At 34.6% G+C, this 19,663-nt stretch overlaps 1 protein-coding gene across 1 annotated transcript in view; it reads left to right on the top strand.

The window, feature by feature from the left end:
• Window positions 1-19,663, top strand: part of KCNH7 (potassium voltage-gated channel subfamily H member 7) — a 205,794-nt gene that overhangs the window by 164,053 nt on the left and 22,078 nt on the right. Inside the window, exons 7-10 of the mRNA XM_059852329.1 lie at window positions 1,477-1,902; window positions 5,757-6,156; window positions 6,629-6,828; window positions 16,769-17,021. Of these exons, the coding sequence (XP_059708312.1) occupies window positions 1,477-1,902; window positions 5,757-6,156; window positions 6,629-6,828; window positions 16,769-17,021 (1,279 nt within the window). The remainder of the gene's footprint in view (window positions 1-1,476; window positions 1,903-5,756; window positions 6,157-6,628; window positions 6,829-16,768; window positions 17,022-19,663) is intronic.

Below are 19,663 nucleotides of genomic sequence, written 5' to 3'. Positions count from 1 at the left end.
GTGGTTATTAACCCTCGTGTTCTCACAACATTTTCAGAGTATCATTTAACTGAAAAAGATTAGTGTCACTTATATTACTAAGAATAGGATCTAAGATTTATACAACTATTTCCGTTGGAAATTTAAACAGAAAAGTGTGTGCCGACTCTTCGAATTTTCTAAGATTATGTTTGAGGAGCAAGGATTCCTTCAGTCTTGAACAAGCTGAAATCTCAAGTCCCAGATTACTAACTGTAAAAAGAAAACAATATAAGTGGACAATATCAATCATTTCATTTGAGTAGAATTATTCATTTTAATAGCTTTTGAAGTAACCTATTTTTTAAATAGAATTGTTTTTAAATAGCAGGAGAATAAGGAATAAGCAGAAGTAACTGGTGGGAAAAGAGTATAGGATTTCATGAACATGAATATTGCCCAACTGAGTAATAACTGAAGGTTGTCACCATCTGATGTTTGTTCACCGGTCTGTGTAAAATGAAATGGTGTTCTGCATCCCATAGGATTTGCAGATCATTTGCAGCACAGAAGGCAATAATTAGCATCATTGCTGACAATCCCAAACACTGAATACAGACAAAATATAATTTACCTTTTGATCCTTAAAGGTTTTGTTCCTTCATGTCATAATTGAGTCAGACTGAAAGAGCAGCCAAAGGAAATTTGTTTTATCTGGTGCTCACACAATGCTTGCTCTTTGCAACAAAGCAAACATTTCAGCTTCCAGAGCCAGCAAATTAAGCAGTGCTAACAAACATAATCCTTCGAAATAAAATTGAAATCCAACTTAGATAACACCAGCAGATAAAAAATCCAAACTTTTAAAGGAATAATAAGGTTTAGGCATTGACAAAAGTAGAAGTGGAGGAAAAGGCAATACGCCTGTGGTATCCTTTGTCACAGCTTTAGCTGAACTAGAACTATAGCCTCAGTGAAATTTGTCTGCATGAAGGTTTCTAACACCACAAAACTCAAAGTGTAGATAGATGTCAAGGACCCTAACAGATCTTTCTGTGACTTTTTTTAATTTTTGGTTATGTACACTTTCTAATGAGTGTAAACTCTTTTGTAGGGAATGTAAGCCAATGATAATAGGTTTGCTTTGTGAGAAAAACACTACATCACTGCAAGAAAAGTCATTCACTGCCCCTGCGAAGGCTGGCAAGGTTATCATGTGGTGGATAAATGAATTTCATGACATACTTATTAATGCAGATTTTATGGATATAAGATATGCTTCTTAATGTTTTCTACAGGGGACAAGAATCAAACTACTGTGCAAAATTGTCAATGAATTTATTGGACTTGGCAGACACCATGAATTTCACAGAAATCTAGCTTGCCAAAACACTAAATAATTGAAGCTTAATTCTCAAAACTACAATGAAGTACTTTTTGTCCTGTATTTGCTATGTTTACTGAAAGTTGGAGTAGACACTCTGTCTGATTATTGATGTGGAACATTTCTTATTCTAGGTTCTATCCTTAGGGGCTGATGTTCTACCAGAATATAAACTCCAGACACCTCGCATCAACAAGTTTACTATTTTGCACTACAGTCCTTTCAAAGCCGTCTGGGACTGGCTCATTTTGTTGCTGGTCATATACACTGCCATATTCACCCCTTACTCTGCTGCCTTCCTTCTGAATGACAGTGAGGATCGGAAGAGGAGAGAGTGTGGATATTCCTGCAGCCCACTGAATGTTGTAGACTTAATTGTGGATATTATGTTTATCATTGACATTCTAATAAACTTCAGAACAACATATGTAAACCAGAATGAAGAAGTGGTAAGTGATCCAGCAAAAATAGCAATTCACTACTTCAAAGGCTGGTTCCTAATTGACATGGTTGCTGCAATACCTTTTGACCTGCTGATTTTTGGCTCTGGCTCTGAAGAGGTAAGCTTAAATAAAAGAAATCTTAAATCTTAATTTCTTACTTCACAATGGTATTCTGTGTATCTTAAAGTATTTTTTGCTTGTCATCTAACAGCTGCTTAGTATTTCCATCCCATCTTTTAAAGTTAAACTAAAATTAAATCTTCATTTGTAGAATAAGGCACAATATTAGCTTTCATTGAGAAGAGAAAACATTGAATTATTCAGCTAGTATTTTTCAGTTATACCATATTTGATACTGCCTTTAGGAATAATAAATATATTGTGCATGAAGGACTTGGTCAAATAGTTTTATATAAGAACTGCTGCTTTGATTTATCACTTACTTTTTAAAAACTGCCCATGATGCACGTAAGTGTGGTGTTGGCATTACATCATTAAAATAATTTTTCTCTCCTCAAAATGTTTAGCTCATATGTTTACTTAGCAGAAAACAGATTAGTTGTAGCGTAAACTATACTAGTTATCAAAGACATTTGGCTGTTGTCAATTTTACCAAGAATATGGACTATCAAAAGAAGGAAAAAAAAGATTACATAGATAGGCATGGTCTGAACATCATTCTTCCACACCACCTCTGTTACAGGTGTTCTTAAGAGTAAAGTGCCAGGTGCTAAAGTCATGCTAAAGGGATAACTTTAACATAAGATAACATTACAGATTACAGTAACAAACAAGTGCATTCTTGCAGATGAATAGGCAAACATAAAAATGTGGAAGTTGAAACAGAAATTATTAGACCATGTAATGACTTTTTCAGTATTGCAGATATTAGTAATTTGATTCTTTATTCCCTCAAAATCTAGTAATTGACCAGTTTATCCATCTGGAAAAAAATGGCTTTGTTTATCTAAGAAGCAATGATGCTATATCGATTATGTTCCATTCACCATGCCATCATAGCTTCTCTCTTTCATTCATGGTATTGAACATGTCAATCACTTTTCTAAGCTGCTACTTACTGCAGTTTTTCTTCCTGTATTGCTAACTATAATATTTCACCAATGATCCCTTTTTCATAGTTTAGCAAGAGGAGGCAAATGTAAAACTGACAGAATGGAGCATTTTTCGTTTAATAGAATTTTTTCAGTCATGAAAGCTATCTTTTTTGTGAAATAGCTCTTTTTTGTTACCTAGAGATTCTTCAAAGAAGATCCCCAGTGAAAAATTGTATTGAATAGTCTTTTTATTAAAAAACATAAGCTCTAAAGAGAGCTCCATGTGTGCTCATGCAGCTGTAAAACACCTTGATATCAAATGGAGTCTTGAAAGGGCAGGAGATAATAATCCAAATGCCACATACAGTACTATCCAAATGCTACTATTTTAGCCATACTTTTTCAGCCATAAGAAAGCAACAGACTTAGACCGTTAATTTTCCAATTTCTAAAATAGGGGAATAATGTAGTTTTAAATTTTTTTCTGCTTAATGAGACCCAAAATGATGAAGATTGGTAGTAAACAATTCTGTTTTTTGTGTGCATGTTTTGTGAAAGTTAAGTGGCTTCCCTGATACTTGGGAAGATAAAAATAATGAGTAGATGGAGAGGAAAGAAGAAAAAAGTAAAAAATCTGATGTGATTATCCACCTGCTCTTGAACTTGTAGTCCAGCAAATAGGTTTGATGGATACAGAGAAGCAAGCAATCCAGAAAAGAGAGCAACATCTATCATGTTGCTGTTTGCAGATATTAATGACTAGCACCAGATGGGTTAAGGTAACTGACAGAGTAGAACCCCTTCCTCCTTAGGCGTTGTGCTGATCGAAGTATTCCAGCACACCAATAAAATTACGCTCCATGAGACATAGTTCTGAAACCAAGAACTTCTGTCCCTGGCCAAGTGACACATGGGAGGTGTACTGTTACTATGTGAAGGCTGCATCTATGCTGAGAAGTGGACAGCACGTAAGGCACATCAAAACTTGTGGACCGTGCTTTTCACCTCTACTACCAGCTCTGCTTTAGTGTTAAAGCTTCTTCACTGTGTTAAAGAAAATTAAAAGTCAGGATGACTTTTTTGATGCTTTAAGCATATCTAGTATCATTCATGTTGATTTTACCCTTGAAGAGATGAAGTTTTCTTGTGTTACATACCTTCCACATACTCCAGAGCTCAAACTGATATATCTAAGTATAGGATTGACACTGAGTATGAATAATATTAGCAAGTTTTATCTTAAGAATGCGGTGGAATGGTGATGACATATTGTAGATTAACAATCTACCATCTGATCTATTTAAGAGGCACTGTAAGAATATGTAGTCTCTTGCATGACATAGAGATATGACTACATCTGTAATAGAATATTTCAAACATCCCACTAAAAACAAATCTTGGCTTTTCTTAAGGGATCCTAAATATATAAACCTGATCTACCTACAAAGAAAAAAAACCCTAATCACAATATTTACATATTTCTGAATCTCAGCCTAGGCATAACATTTTGAAGGGTGTGGTCTTTCAGACTGTTGAAGTCACTAAACTTCTTTATGTGAAATTGTTATTTGGGGTGTTAAACTGAACTAAGGAGTGTTGCCATACATTATCCTCTTGCTCATTTACTTAGAAAATATGAACAATTTATTGAGTTGTCTACTGAGAAAAGCAGCCAAGAAAGACTTGTTTTGTTCCAAGAGCTTTGGAGCTTTACTCAGCAACATGGAAAATGCAAGAATTTAATAAAATGTAAAAACTGGTCTTGTACTTGTTGCAAAAAAAGCTTTAATGTTATGCATGCTACCATCAGAGTGGTTTGTGAAGCTTGGAAAACTTTTCCTGTTAAGTGTCATGTAATATACATGCGTGTTAAAACAAAAACAAAAACATAAACAAAGACCTAAACCAACCAACCAAACAAAAACAAAAACATTACAATGTATGTGCTCTTGGCATTTACTGAATACTTTAATATATGTTCAGACTTAATGCAAGGAAAAAAGGTTACTGAGGGGTTTTTTAATCCAGCTGTTCCTCTTAATAATGCTGTCCATTCCTTCTACAAGGAATTAGCAAGTATGAAAATTATTTACTAGTTGAATTTTTAAAACTTATATAATCACCTCTAGATCCCTTTAAAGATGTCAAAGCCTCAAAGAGTCTGCAATGGATAATAGCACACGTCTGCACTAAAAATCTTGTAATTCATTCCTTCTTTAATCTTCGCCAATTTCTTTTTATAATGGTGTAGCACTTTCATTACTGGCTTTTGCCGCTACAACTACAAGATGCAAAAACATTAATCTGGAGGAACTTTTCCTTGATGTTCTGCTCACAGTGCTTTATCTTCTTTCACCTGTATGAATGTTTTTATCATTACAAACAGGAGGAATCTTGTAGTTATACTCTTTGAGACACTTCTGCCCTATTACTTCTCTTTCCTAGAATACATGTGTCAGGGCATTGCAAGGAGTTTCTAAGTCAGGATCAAATACAGTCACACAGCTTTCTTCAAGAATGTTTATTACCTATGTGGACAGTCATATAATCATGAGTAGTTCCAATAACTTACAGACTTTATTCTGTTAAAAAATCATTAATCTGTTGGATCATTTAATCCATTATGGTCAACACAAGAGTCCGGATCAAGTAAAATATTCAGCATGAAAGGGTATTTAGCACATAATGACAACCTCAATATATCTTGATTTTAAATGTACATTTCTTATTTTTTCCCCTGGTTTTATAATGAAGTTGATAGCTTAAAGAAAATGAAATGAAGTTTACATTGAAATGGGTTCTACTCTTTGGGTCGATTCCCCAAAAAAATGGAATTTCTAGTGGTTTATTCATGCTTACTATTCATGAGAATACATTTGCTAACAGAGAAAATTAATTCCTATCTTGTTTTTACAGACAACTACATTAATAGGCCTTCTGAAGACAGCTAGACTGCTGCGTTTGGTGAGGGTAGCACGGAAACTGGACAGATACTCTGAATATGGTGCTGCAGTTCTGATGCTCCTCATGTGCATATTTGCACTAATTGCACACTGGCTTGCTTGCATTTGGTATGCCATTGGAAATGTAGAAAGACCTTACTTGGCTCACAAGATTGGTTGGTTGGATTCCTTAGGAGAACAACTAGGAAAGCATTACAATAAGAGTGATGCAAGCTCTGGACCATCTATCAAGGACAAATATGTTACAGCACTTTATTTTACCTTCAGCAGTCTGACAAGTGTAGGATTTGGAAATGTGTCTCCAAACACCAACTCAGAGAAAATCTTTTCCATCTGTGTCATGTTGATTGGCTGTAAGTAATTTTATCGTGGATTTTAATCTTTTTTCTCTCTCTGTGTTTGAGCAAATGGCTTAACATTCTAAACTAATAAGATTATAGGCATGCAGCCGGAAGGGCAAATTCCTAGGGAAAGGAATGTTGTATGCAAAAATATGTTGTGACTCATTCAGTGTCAGGAAGTAATCAAGTTGCTTGACTACTCAAAATCTGTTATCCAAACTGTCAGAATATCTGTGTTGTACATCATTATCTGTAAGCAAATCCTGTATAAGGTAAGAAGGTGAGTTTGGAGTGGATTTAGGAAATTATATCCCATCATATTTATATAATCATAATTATATTTTATTTTTCTATTTAAAACTGAACCCATAAATGTATTCATACCTTCCTTACTCTCCCCTTTGTTCTTAACTTTTGCTTAGCCATACTCATCTGCAAAGCCCAATTATATGACTTAAGTAAGTTTTGTTTCTTTTTAATCCAGCATTAATGTACGCTAGCATTTTTGGAAACGTGTCAGCAATAATCCAAAGGCTCTACTCGGGAACTGCGCGGTACCACATGCAGATGCTGCGAGTGAAGGAGTTCATACGCTTCCATCAGATCCCAAACCCTCTGCGGCAGCGACTGGAGGAATACTTCCAGCATGCGTGGACATACACCAATGGCATTGACATGAACATGGTATGTTCTTCTGTTTTTCAGGCAGAGATGCTGAGCAATAGATAAATCCAAGAGAAATTAGAAAGACACTTTAAGTCTTTACTATTTTTTAGTATTTTTTATAAGCTGTAAAAGTACAAGTTTAAGAAGGTGGATGTATACCTCAGTTGTTTATAATCAAGCTCCTACATGTATGGCATACAAACATTTCACTCTCTAGGTTATTACCAGGTATATCAGTAATCTGAATTCTCACTGTGTGTAGGAAAGCATGAGAACTGTAGGTGACTTCTATAAGCTTAAACAGAGAAAAAAAAATATATAGGTTTCTTATTTCAGATATAGGTGTTCCAGAATTTTGTTTGTTCTTCGCCCTGATTTTCCACTTCCAGTATCAAACAAGAGAACCTGTGTTGATATCTACAGAGCTACTGTTCTATAAAACCTGTGGAGATCAATTCTTTTTCCAAATCCTTCCGTGTAATCTAGAACAGGTATATTGGGAACAGGTTGAAGAGAGGAGCAGGCAGGTTGAGCTGCTCTTTTGAAAGAGACATATTTGAATCACATGATAGTCTGAAAAGTAATTCTCTTGCATTCACAACCATGTAATTCTGCTCAGAAAATCAACACAGAAAATTATACACAGAAACTCATTTTTCACAAGGAATAACACTCATTTTTTCTGGTTTTGATAAAAAAGCCCCTGTAATGTCTCCTTCTATAAATACATGACTAGCTAAAAAGGAATAACGATCTGGTAGTGAGAAAAAGTAAGCATCTGTATGTCTCTCTTATTTTCTGGAGATAGAAATATTTTTTCTGAAAAGTCAATATCAGTTTGAAGACATTGAGGGCATTGCACAACCTAAAGACCTGTGAATCTGTGTCTCTGTAGGGATGCTTTCCAGAGGTATTCAGAGCTGCAGATTAGAGACTGCGGAACTCTCCAGAAAGCTGTCAAGACCAAGAAAATCTATACACTTTTGTAACAATTTAGCTAGAAATCAACTTCCAAAATTTTGACATACATTCAAACAGCTTTCATGTGATATCTATAAGTACATTTCTGAAGGACTGTCAGAGTACAACATTTTTATGCAGCAAACGGAAAAAATGGTCTTCATTATAATCTTTTATAAAGGTGAATCACTGACAATTTGACTTTATGGTTACCATTAAGTAAAGCAGATCTTAAAAATATGATAGAAAATTAATATACTTGTCTTCACATGCCACTTCCATGTGTCCCCTCCAGAGGGACAATATGTCCAGGGCAGGACAAGGACAATTGTATAAACCTCTGCTGGGGATTACTGCAGTGGAAGGCAGCATTCAGTAGCTCCATCCTGTGTAGCACTGAATAGCCCTAATTCCTTCTGATGGCAATGGAATTGTGGGGTACTCAGCACTTTGCAGGATCAGGCCCTTAAGCTGCAGGTGTGTTCAACCTAAGCCTAAAGCAGCTGACTGAATTATTTCTGAAGATATTACAAAATCATATATGCCTTAACTAATTCATTACCACTAATGGATGTACTAAAACCCCCTGGTTCACATGAAATAGTAACTATAACTGGATGTTGTCACGTGAAAAGTTGCATAATTTGGAAACTGGTGTTCAGAAATTAGTCTTGGATTTGTCATGAAATGTGAAATAACAATTAAAAGGATTAAATAGTCCATATTCTGCAATATGATTGTGAGGCAGTATGGAGGATTTGTTTTTAATAAAGTGTGGAAAAACCCTCAAGTTTAGTATCTTCTTTCATTGTATTTTATTCCTTATTCTGTTCACAGTTCTATCCCACAAGTTTCATGTCAATCACCTTATTTCCTTTAAGAGTTTAAATGTATTACACTTAGTGCAAGGATAATATAAGAATTGTGTGATTTACATTGTACTTATGAAAGATTTATCTCTTTCCTGTCTGCTTCACACCTAAATACATGGAATAACACCACCCACTGGTAAGAGCAGGAGGTATTTATATCAAATTTAATTCCAGTATAAAGTGTGAAGAATATCCATGTTATCTGTTGGGTTTAGAGCTTGTTCAGTGCTTTCTAATTTTAATTGTAACTTTTTGCATGATGAAGGGGTAGATAGCAAAGGGAAATAATCCAAGCAGAATCAGATGTGGGGCAAAATGGTAACTAAAAATTAGACATTAAAAAATGTTAATCTAACCATGTTTATAAATCACTGTTTTACCCCACAACTCAAGTCATGCTTCTCTGCCCAAAAGAGGTCATGTGCATATTGGTTTGCATTAGATAGTTGCTCTGTAGGAATGTCACTGACAAAGTTGTCATGCTGCTGATCATTCTGCATTTTCCTTTGTGTGAATGCTCTTGATTTACACCATATATGCATGTTAACACACGCACCAAGAAAGTTTTCTTGGATATTAGCCATGTGCGTATGAATTGGACTTGCATGTGTTTTTTACTTAATTTTGCATGAAATATTTGCATTTACAGAACAAAGGACTGATATTGTCCTCAAAAGTGTTTGACTCCTGCCATGTCTACTTCGAGTTTTTGTGAATTCTGAAAGCAGAATTTCATCTAATATCTTTTTTTCTTCACTTCATGACTGAAAGCTGAAAAAAATCAAAAAGTTGTCCTCTTTCTCTTTTGAAATATGAAGTGCATAATAATTTACTTTTATTATATATATATATATGTACATGCAACATATACACACACATACTCATATATATATATATATAAATATATATATATATATAAATAACATGGAGAATATATTTCAAAAGATGCTTTAAATTATCCTCAGTAATATATTTAAGAATACAGGTAAAGTGGAAAACAAAATATAAAAAAAAAATAAACAGAAACCCTTTTAATCTTAGGAGTAATTGTGCACTAAGACTAAACTTGACTTTCTAAACAAAATTCTACATCTTAGATTGCAAACCAGAAGATAGTACTGTATGCTTATTTGAAATGGTTAAACTTAAAATTAGCTTTAAAGACCTGCAAGTGAAATATGCTGAGACCTTGTTTATTTGTTCATTTGCTCCCTTCTGCTCCATTTCTACATATTTTTGATTATATTTCATTACATAATGTATTTTGGTTAAAAACAGTTCCACATAATTATGCATGGACTGGATAAACAGGATTTGGGATTTATTTTAATCTGGATAAAAAATCTTGAGTCTATAGAATAAGTATAATTTAAATCATGTCCCTGTAATATACAGTGGCAAAGTCAAATTACAAAAAAAAAGTTTACGTTGCATATTGTTTCATGAAAGATGTCAGCAGTCCCAAAGATTCCAATTCTTGTAATATTTTTAGCTATCCTGTTCTAGTATTCCTAAATTCTTTTTGCCTTCTTTTTCCTCTTTCATTCCTATGTTATCAGTCCAGCACTGATAATAGCATGCCTATGATGCTTACCCTAAAAAGATTAGTTATTTAGTGTTTGAGATATTTTTTTAAGTTATGCATGTATTTTTTACAATCCTGTCCCATCCGTTCTTTCCATGGATCTTCTGTGCAAGTGAAGAGCTTTATGGGTTTATTTTACATTTGAAGAGTTTGAAGAAGTAACTAAGTGGGACGAGCCGAAAAATGTTTAGCCCAGTGTAAACATTAATCAAAATTTTGGGTGTGGGACAGATGTCTTTTTGGTTTGGGTTTTGTCCAATAGCATGAAAGGGGAGAGCAAGTCAGAATTTTTATGAATGAATGTATGATTTCTCCTGCAAGCATCCAAGCAAATGGTTCATTTTACCGTTGTGATAACTGTTTTGGCCACTGTGATAATACAAGTACAGTAGAACACACACCTATCTTGAACCAGCAATTCTATTGTAGCAAATGCAGGCCAGGTTCACCATTGCCTTGAACAGGCTTCTTTTGTAAGAAATTGGCCACTGAACCTGGTTGACATCACTACATTTTTTCATTCTTGCTTTTCCTCCCACTGTGATCACTTCTTACAATAAAACCAGTTTTAGCAATAGAACCAGTGCCACTAATGTATTTGAAGCAGAGGACTAGAAAGGTAAATTAGAATTCCAAAAACAGCAAGGAGAAATTTTCTATACTATCAAAAGACTAGTGCAAATTAGATGTGTTTGGAACAAAACCTAGCAGTAAATTCTTAAACCAAGGAAATATGTAATCATGTTGGAACTTGGTACTGCTATTTGCCTATATGTTAGAACAGAAATCATGAGCTATAAACCAGCCAAAAAGTACCTTATGATTAGCCATAAACCTGAAGGCAACTTTAAAAATGTGATCGCCTCCATTGAATTGAGTTGAAGAAAATAAGACCTCATAAAAAAATATTTTCAAGGATGTCCATCTATTTCTAAATGATCCTTTATCAGTTTCTCAGTGCATTGTGTTTTCTGGTCTAAAATATCAAAGCAAGAGCAATTAATTTTTCAACTATCATATGTTTTGAAATATACAGATCTGGTCAATCTTCAACTTGTAGAGACTTGAAACTTTTCTCTCAGTAAGGGAGTCAACAGTTGAAAAAACTGAAATAATTTTCCATCTGCCTTGTTCATCAATGTATTGTGTCACAGAGATCACTTTTCAGATGTACTCAGAAACTGTAATAGGACTATAGAAGAATGGTCCACTGCAGTCTCACTAATTCCAGCACAAAGATGTCACACATCTGTGTTGTTGTGGTGACTGAAAACAAAAGATCCTATTCTTGATAAGGTTGTCAAGCTTCAATCTCATTAAAAGGTGAATTAGCTCATTATCACATGCTGCTTCTCTCTCTCAACTGTTGAAAGGAAACATACTGAACATTAAAAAAATCATTCCGTACAAAGAAGAGGATTTTTCAGAAATATTCTTTTTTCTATGTGGAGCCCAAGAGCTTCTGGAGCAGTATTATTGCCAGTTGTGACCCCGTTCTTTCTTTTCTAAATGCAGATAACACTTTGAAATGTTTCAACCTTCTACTTACAGAAATAATTAATTTCTGTAATTAATTATCACAGGAATATTGAATAGTAAATTCTAAATTCTTTCTAGAAATAAAATTGCTGAATTCCAGGAATGTTTAGCCTAGATTATATTATTCAATTACAAGAGTCAAATTTTTGTGATGGAACTAAATCCTGCACTATTCTCCATCAGAGGAAACAACTACTAGGGGAAAGATATCCTAATTCAAAATCTAAGCAGTGCAATTTGTGCAGCCGAAGAGTATCAGGTTAGCCTTAAAATTAGGTGGATGGCAAAAAGATTAAAATTAAATACATAGGTTATTTCACCAAATAAATTAATTAATATTAATTAATTTCACTAATTCCTTCTGAACAAAGACAAAAGGTTAATAAAAATAAAAGGCTTTAATAAAAAGTTCAAATTTTAATATTCAAATATTTTGAGAACTTTATTCAGCATGTAGTGATTCCAATGTCAACATAGCCTGAGATCTCTCTTATGAAGGTGAGAACCAAATAGATATTAAGTAGTGTGTGGTCATGACACAAAGTGATTTTACTCTTGCCTCTTTGTACCTTCAGCTGCTCAAATTTTTTGCTGTGGTAATTTTTTGTATGGATCAGTTTCTCAAAGCATTTCAGAAGGAGAGATCATGACAAGGCAGGAATAATCAGACAAAATGGAGAAGGACCAGAAGAGTCTTTCAGATTATGCCATCTTAAATTCTCAGAGGAACTTGGGAGTATCCCTTTATCTTTCGCTCTGTATGCTGGGCACCTGCCACTCGTGAACAAGTCTGACTGATTCTAGGACAAGAAAGCCTTAGTCACTAGTTTCAACATCTCCCAAACACAGCACAACACACAAGAGCAGTCTTGTGCTCTCTTCAGCTGCTGTTTGGTATTTAATGATCCCACCTATATTTCAGCAGAGAAAATGTGTGACAGAAGATTATATGCAGAATTAAAGGATTATCTTTGATTGTAAGGCTACAAGCACTGGAAAATCTCTCATATGAGGAAAGGCTGAGAGAACTGGGGCTGCTCAGCCAGATGGGAGAAATGAAGGCTCACAGAGGATCACATCAATGTGAGCAAATACCTGAAGGGATGGTGTAAAAAATGTGGAAAAAGTTTAATTTCAGTGGTGCCCACTGACAGGACCAGAGGTAATGGTCACACACTGAAACTGGAGGCTTTGACCAAACACCAGGAAACACACTTTTACTGTGAGAATAACTAAGCACTGGTAGAAGTTACCCAGAGAGGTGGTGGCATCTCTGTCCTTGGAGGTGTTTGAAAGCCATCTCTATCTACCAGCTCTAGGTAGATCTCCTGGAGCAGGGAGGATGGACCTGATGATCTTTCCAACAAGATCATTTCCAACCTCAATCATTCTGTGGTTTTGTTGGTATGGAATGGGGTATTTGCATGTTTAATGAAAATTTTTGTAGCTAATATCCTGGTTTGCTTCAGGCTAAATATTTTCTAAATATTTTCTGTGAGTCATATATCGATACCTGTTCCAGGATGGAGAATTAAAAATCTAAAATTGTCATTAATTCTATCATTTATCAAAAAAACCCGAGGTTATCTTTGCCCCAAACAGTTGCTTGTTACCTGAGATTAAGGCACAAAGATATGTCCAAATCTCTTGTCACAAATGTCTGATAAATGTGTGATACCTTGCTGTCATCCTGAGAAAAGAAATGAATGAAGCTGGACTCCTTCTCCTCATAAAAAGATCACATTCTTCAAGGCAGTATGAATCATGTCCCTACTATCCTCACAAAACAATCTCTTACTCTATGTAAAATGTTTTACATCTCTCTGGATGGCGTTATCCTCCTCTGTAAGCATGCCACATAGATAAATCAATGTTATTTGATGTGGAATAAGTTTTGTTCCAAACAGGAAGAGATAACTGAACTTGGACTTGATAACTATCAATGACAGACAACTGGAGCCTGTGGTCACAGCATCTTAACTGATTTTCCTTTACTTTACTTCTTCTTTGTCAAGAGGGAGGGCTAAAGCTTATTTTATGTCTTATTACATGTATTTTTAAAAATATCTGTCTGTATTTCTTGAATTATGCATGAGTTCTGATTCCAAACATGATTCTAACCATGAGAATCCAAGATTTTTCTCACCAGGGCCCCATGGAATCACAACTGAAGAGAATTTGTGTATAACAATAGAAATATGTTAGGAAAGAATGGAACAACTGAAACTCAAATCTGTATTTAAATGATTTATTAGTTTGGGGTTTTTCATTAATAATAATATTATTAAACAGCAGTACTAATTTTATAATTTTCAATTTTTTTATTTTGAAGACGGCATGGATGGTTTTCTAATATGTAGTATAGGCAGAGCGTGTACAAATTTGATGTTGATGTTGATTCTCACAGTATAACATAATTTTCAATAAAATTTCCATTATGAAATCAGAATATGAGAATGAATGTAACAAATATTTGAGAGTTTGGGTTGGCAAAATGTCTATACTGCACAGCATAAAACTTAGTCTGGAAACATCAAATTCTGTATTATGTCACCTACTGGACTTAGATTAAACACCTCACCACACACAATGTATGAAATATGGTAAGCTCTTTTTGGTAATGTAGGTTTTACCATTTTTTTAACAAATTCATCTTCCAATCAGCTTCTTTCTTGAATTTCTAAGCTTGTATTAATGGAATAATCTCCATTGGAAACCAATGTTATTTAGTCTTACTTTTAAGCATTTTAAAACTGTGATATTAAAGAGTAGATGTTTTTCATCTCTGATGTATAAAACTACTTTAGATTGTAAGCTCCATGGAGCAGGAACTTTTTAGTCACAGATGCTTGAAAAGAGGCTGGTATCTTTCAGATGTCACTGACCTTTAAATAACTATCAACTGATATGCAATAATTTAAGAACAGTTTCATGACAAATATAAATTAATTATAAAAATATTTTTTTCTATAAGGGAATATCCAAAGTATCTTCAGAAATATAAACCAACACACATTGTCTGCATGGGTTTTGCTTAATGGTAAAATACAATCCCTTGAAAATCAGATAAACTGCTGATGTGAAAAATTAAAACTATTTATTCAGAGTGTAACCTAACTGCTCATGACTTCCTAACGATTCAAATACACTTTTCTTGTAAGTACTTCTGAATTCAAAATACATTTCCTATTTCATATCCTATAAAAAAATGAAGCTCTTCTAAATTGTATTCAGATACATACATAACAAATAAATTAAATCAAAATAGGTCATTTACACTCACATGACTAGAGAACAATTTCAAAATAAACACAATTCTCCTGTTTCATTGGTGAATGCATTTGTTTCTCAGTTTTTCAGTATCATTGAGTAAATAAGTTCCTACAACCTACAGCCTTTTTATTTCAATATTATTACATTATATTAAAAAGCATAATTGGATACTAAGCTATTTCTAGTGATGTGATAGATACTGAAAACAGTGATGCCACAGAAGCTTTTCATTTATCATGTCTTCTTTTGTTTAGTGTCGTTGAATGCTGGCTTTTTCTGATGATGTATGAATTTCATGTGGTAATGCCATAAGGCTCAAAAAATTGTTCTATATATGTCTGTTAAAACATTTTTATTTCACAGCATTGATTTCCATTAGCAATCATAAAAAACATTTCAATTTTGTTAAAGGTTCTAATATCTCATTTTTAAAACATAGCTTGGCTTGTGCAGACAGAAGCCTCATATCAGAAATGTGTTCATTTTCACCAGCAAGGGATATGAGTTATGAATAATTCCTGCACTGAGAGTGAGTGCACAGGATTTTTTTGTGCTGAAGTAGAAATTAATATAGCAACAAGTGAATGTATTTTGGATATATCTTTTCTCTGCAGAAATGTTTACAAACTTATTAAAAAACAGTGCAGAAGATAAACAAGGATGAAATAATAGACTGATCTAATAACAGAGACACCTCCTGTTCACATATTCATAAGACTTGTAGCATCAGTACATATTTTGCCTTTAGTAATATGCAGCAGTTGTAGCTGTCTCTAGGGAAAGCATACAACCCAATCCCATCACTGATAGCAGATAACAGGATATAACAAAGAAAGGTGGTGTGTCATACTGTCAGCATGCAGTCACTCACAGTACTTCCATGAAGTCAGTAGCAGAAATGTTTATAGATTCTAAAACAATCAGAGGTGCATTATCCTAGATAACTTAGAAAAGCTCACACATAATGACCACGTTGCAAATAACTCCTTTCCTTCTAAACAAAATTAACATGTTGCCATGGTACCCAAAAGAAATCCCATGATTTTACTTCAGGCAAACTCCCATTGTTCTGAGTAAAAGATGAGCAAGGACCACAGCAAGTATCCCTGTTGTTTGCTGGGCAAATCATCTGTCTGTGTAAATCATTGTTGTTTCAATAGGTCATGTTGCTTTCTTTCTGATAAAAATCAAAGTCCTATACTTGCAAGCAGATTATATTTAACATGAAAACCCTAATAAAGTGCCCTCACTCTGAAAAATATCTGATCTTCTTCAGATAGCTCTCATTTTATTATAAATACCATGGTTATTTCAGCAAAAACCTCTCTTATAATAACTGCAGTACTTTTACAATTGATAAGAAGGAAATGGATATATGGAAAATATATAATGGAAAAGGAAATTCAGTCAAGACTTCCCCTTTCGCTGCCTTATTTGTTATTTTCCTGCAGTATAGTCATTCATGTGCCCTGATACCATTTCTTCCAATGAAAGACATCTTAATAGCATATTTTGTAACCATTATATAGGTTAGTATTTACAGGAGTACTCACATTGTGAAAGCTTTGCAATATAGATTAAACTATAAAGTTGTTGAATTCTAATTCTCCTACACCTTTTAGAGTTATGTCTATTTGTAGGTCACTTCTTTCTTTTTGTCCAGGGGAAAAAAAATTATATCAAGAACTTCCATAGCACTCACATGAAATCTTTATGCTTTTCTTTGCAGGTCCTGAAGGGATTTCCAGAATGCTTACAAGCTGACATCTGTCTGCACCTCAACCAAAATTTGCTTCAGAATTGTAAAGCTTTCCGGGGGGCCAGTAAAGGCTGTCTTCGAGCTTTGGCTATGAAATTTAAGACAACACATGCACCTCCTGGAGACACTTTAGTGCACTGTGGAGATGTTCTCACTGCTCTTTATTTTGTGTCAAGAGGGTCCATTGAAATCCTTAAGAGTGACATTGTTGTGGCCATTCTTGGTAAGTACATTATTACAAGGCTTAATAAAAGATTCAGATTTTCAAAAAAAATATTTATCGTTGCTCCTGGGACAGGAAATTTGTAAATATTTACTAACTATTTTTTAAAATCAAGCAAAGAAATAATTTAAGAAGAAAAATCTACATTACTGCAATAATTCATGTGCACCAAAGAGCCCAGATCTTTGGATATCTAAAGATTTATCTTTAGTCATATTAATCCCTAGTAAAAGACAAGCTGCAAGTTGTGGCAAGCAGACATCTAATTATTCCAGTTCTGATTATGCTGCAAGATCAAAAGTCAAGGGCACTCTGTTCTTAAACAGTGATGAAGGTATTGAGACACATAGACTCCTCTATTTGCTAACTGGAGCATTTTACTCTGGGCATTCAAAATGTCTTCTAGAGAGTTTCAGAAATATCTGTTTCTGCACACTAGGCATAAAGGAAAAGAAGATAATTACAAATTAATTTTATCTAGAAGTAATGACACCAGTGTTTCCCCTATATGTCTTACTAACACATTCTTGTTTGTATAGCATGATGAGTAACTTGTTTTCTTTCCTAACAAAGTTGGCTCATGACAATGCTCAGTCCAGCTGGGAGCTCACCTGGAGCTGGTTAGCTATAGCAATATGAAAAGCAGAGTAACTAAAACCTTACATAACATGACTACAGATTTCTCCAATTTTATATTAGATAATAAGAATGCAAAGAATAATTGAGTAGATGAGTAAGGATTTTGATGTACAGAAGCATATACCAGCAGTAATATCATTCATATGTTGTCTTTCTGTTAATTGGCCACTGTAGGAACTTACACTCAGAAAAGCAGCTGAAGCAAGATGTGGACTGGGGGCAGTATGCTGCTATACTTTGACTGATTATTCTGTTTATACTTTGCAGGGTGGATATGTGAGCAGAACAAAGGTGTGCCTAAAGCAATCCTTCCCTAGGTTTAGATAGTGTTATCAAGATAATTTATCATCTCATGCTGTTGCAGCTCATCAGCTGGACCAACTTTAGGCACAAAAAAAAATAGGGAGCATGCAAGTATAACACTGTGAGGTTTTTACTTAAATGTGTTAGAGTCTTGCCCTGATTATAAGCAATGTGGTTCATCAAGGAATTCATCTGTCACGCCAAAAACACATACATTTCTGTACTATTTCTACTGCACTTGCAATCAAGACAAACTGACAATTTTATGGATTCATCAATTTTTTCCTGGGCCGAAGATGCAGACTGGACAAGTTTTTCGTATCATGCATATCAGATCCCTGTGCTCTCAGGGATCTGAGCAGAAAACCAGGTATTTGCAGGGCCATGCCACTCTATCTCTTCTCACCTATAGCTGCCCAGAGCAGGGTCTGCAGTCTGGAGCCTCACTCTCCCAGGGAATGGTAGGTCAGACAGGTGTGCACAGCTGTATCCAAAATAAACTGAGCCCACATCTGTTGCATGATCCATGAGGTAGCAATCTGCCTATAGTTGGCTCCAGTGAATGAGTCCCAGTATTTTGAAGAATCTACAGGAAAGGATAGATGATATAAAGGAAAATTACTCTGCATTGAAATCACTCAGAAACCTAAGAGTTTATCAATAATTAGCCGAATATTTTTAGTTAATTCCTCTTTCTGAAAAACCTACACACAGAAATGGATATAAAAACTACTCAGTGCTTTGTGTTCTGGACAACAGAGTAATCCAACAGAGGGAGCACAGATAAAATTTTCACCTTTAACAACTATTTCAGCATCATCAAAGAAATCAAAGTGTTCTGAGAAATGTTGAGTTTCTCCCCAGTTTTCCTCAAATCATCAGCACTGTCTGATGTGGATGAGTTAAGCTTCTTTAATACTGATCTGACAACAGTAATTCTTCATCAAATACCTAGAAAATACAATGTCTCTGAAATCTACTGTCTCTTTCAGCTTTGCAGTCAAGACATAAAAATACTGCAACCATGTTATTATTCGTATTGCAGAGAAGGTTTTATATGCCTTGAATAGGGACCTCTGAATTCATAAACATCTAGGGCAGAAGGAGTATATTGGCAAACTCTCGTTTTGTCGCTGGTTCCTGTTACATTTCATAGTTTTGACAATCTGTTATATCTAATGAACTGTGTTTTAGGAAATAAAAACAGTAGGTTTTGCTCTGAAGATATCAAGAGATGAACTTTTGATGGCAGTTTATTTCCATACTTAATCAACTTTATTGTTAAAAATGTGTGCTTTATTTCCAGTATAAAATTATCTTGCTTCAATTTCTTTCCATTGGTTCTTCCTATGCTTTCCTTCTTATATTCTAGAGGCATTGACTACCAAGTAATTTTTCCTCTCTAAAGAATAGATGCAATATAATCAGGTTTTCTCTTAATCTTCCCATGTTCAAGATCCTCACTATAAATCAGCCCTTAAATTACCTTTTGCATTTTTTAGCTGCAGTTTTCAACTTTCTTTTTAGAATATAGAAAAACCAGAACTGCTCTTAGTGACCTGATGTGAAAGGCACAAATGTTTAACAGAGACAAAAAATCACCACTGTATTCTTATTTACCAGTCTCTGTTTCTCCCTTGCCATGAAAACCATTCTTTTCCACAAGACTGTTCTTAGTGCCTCCCCAACCCCATTTTGCA

The sequence above is a fragment of the Haemorhous mexicanus genome, chromosome 8, assembly GCF_027477595.1.
Source record: "Haemorhous mexicanus isolate bHaeMex1 chromosome 8, bHaeMex1.pri, whole genome shotgun sequence".
In the NCBI taxonomy this organism is placed as follows: domain Eukaryota; kingdom Metazoa; phylum Chordata; class Aves; order Passeriformes; family Fringillidae; genus Haemorhous; species Haemorhous mexicanus.
Note: the sequence above shows the minus strand (reverse complement) of the source record. Positions and strands in the feature narration are given on the sequence as shown.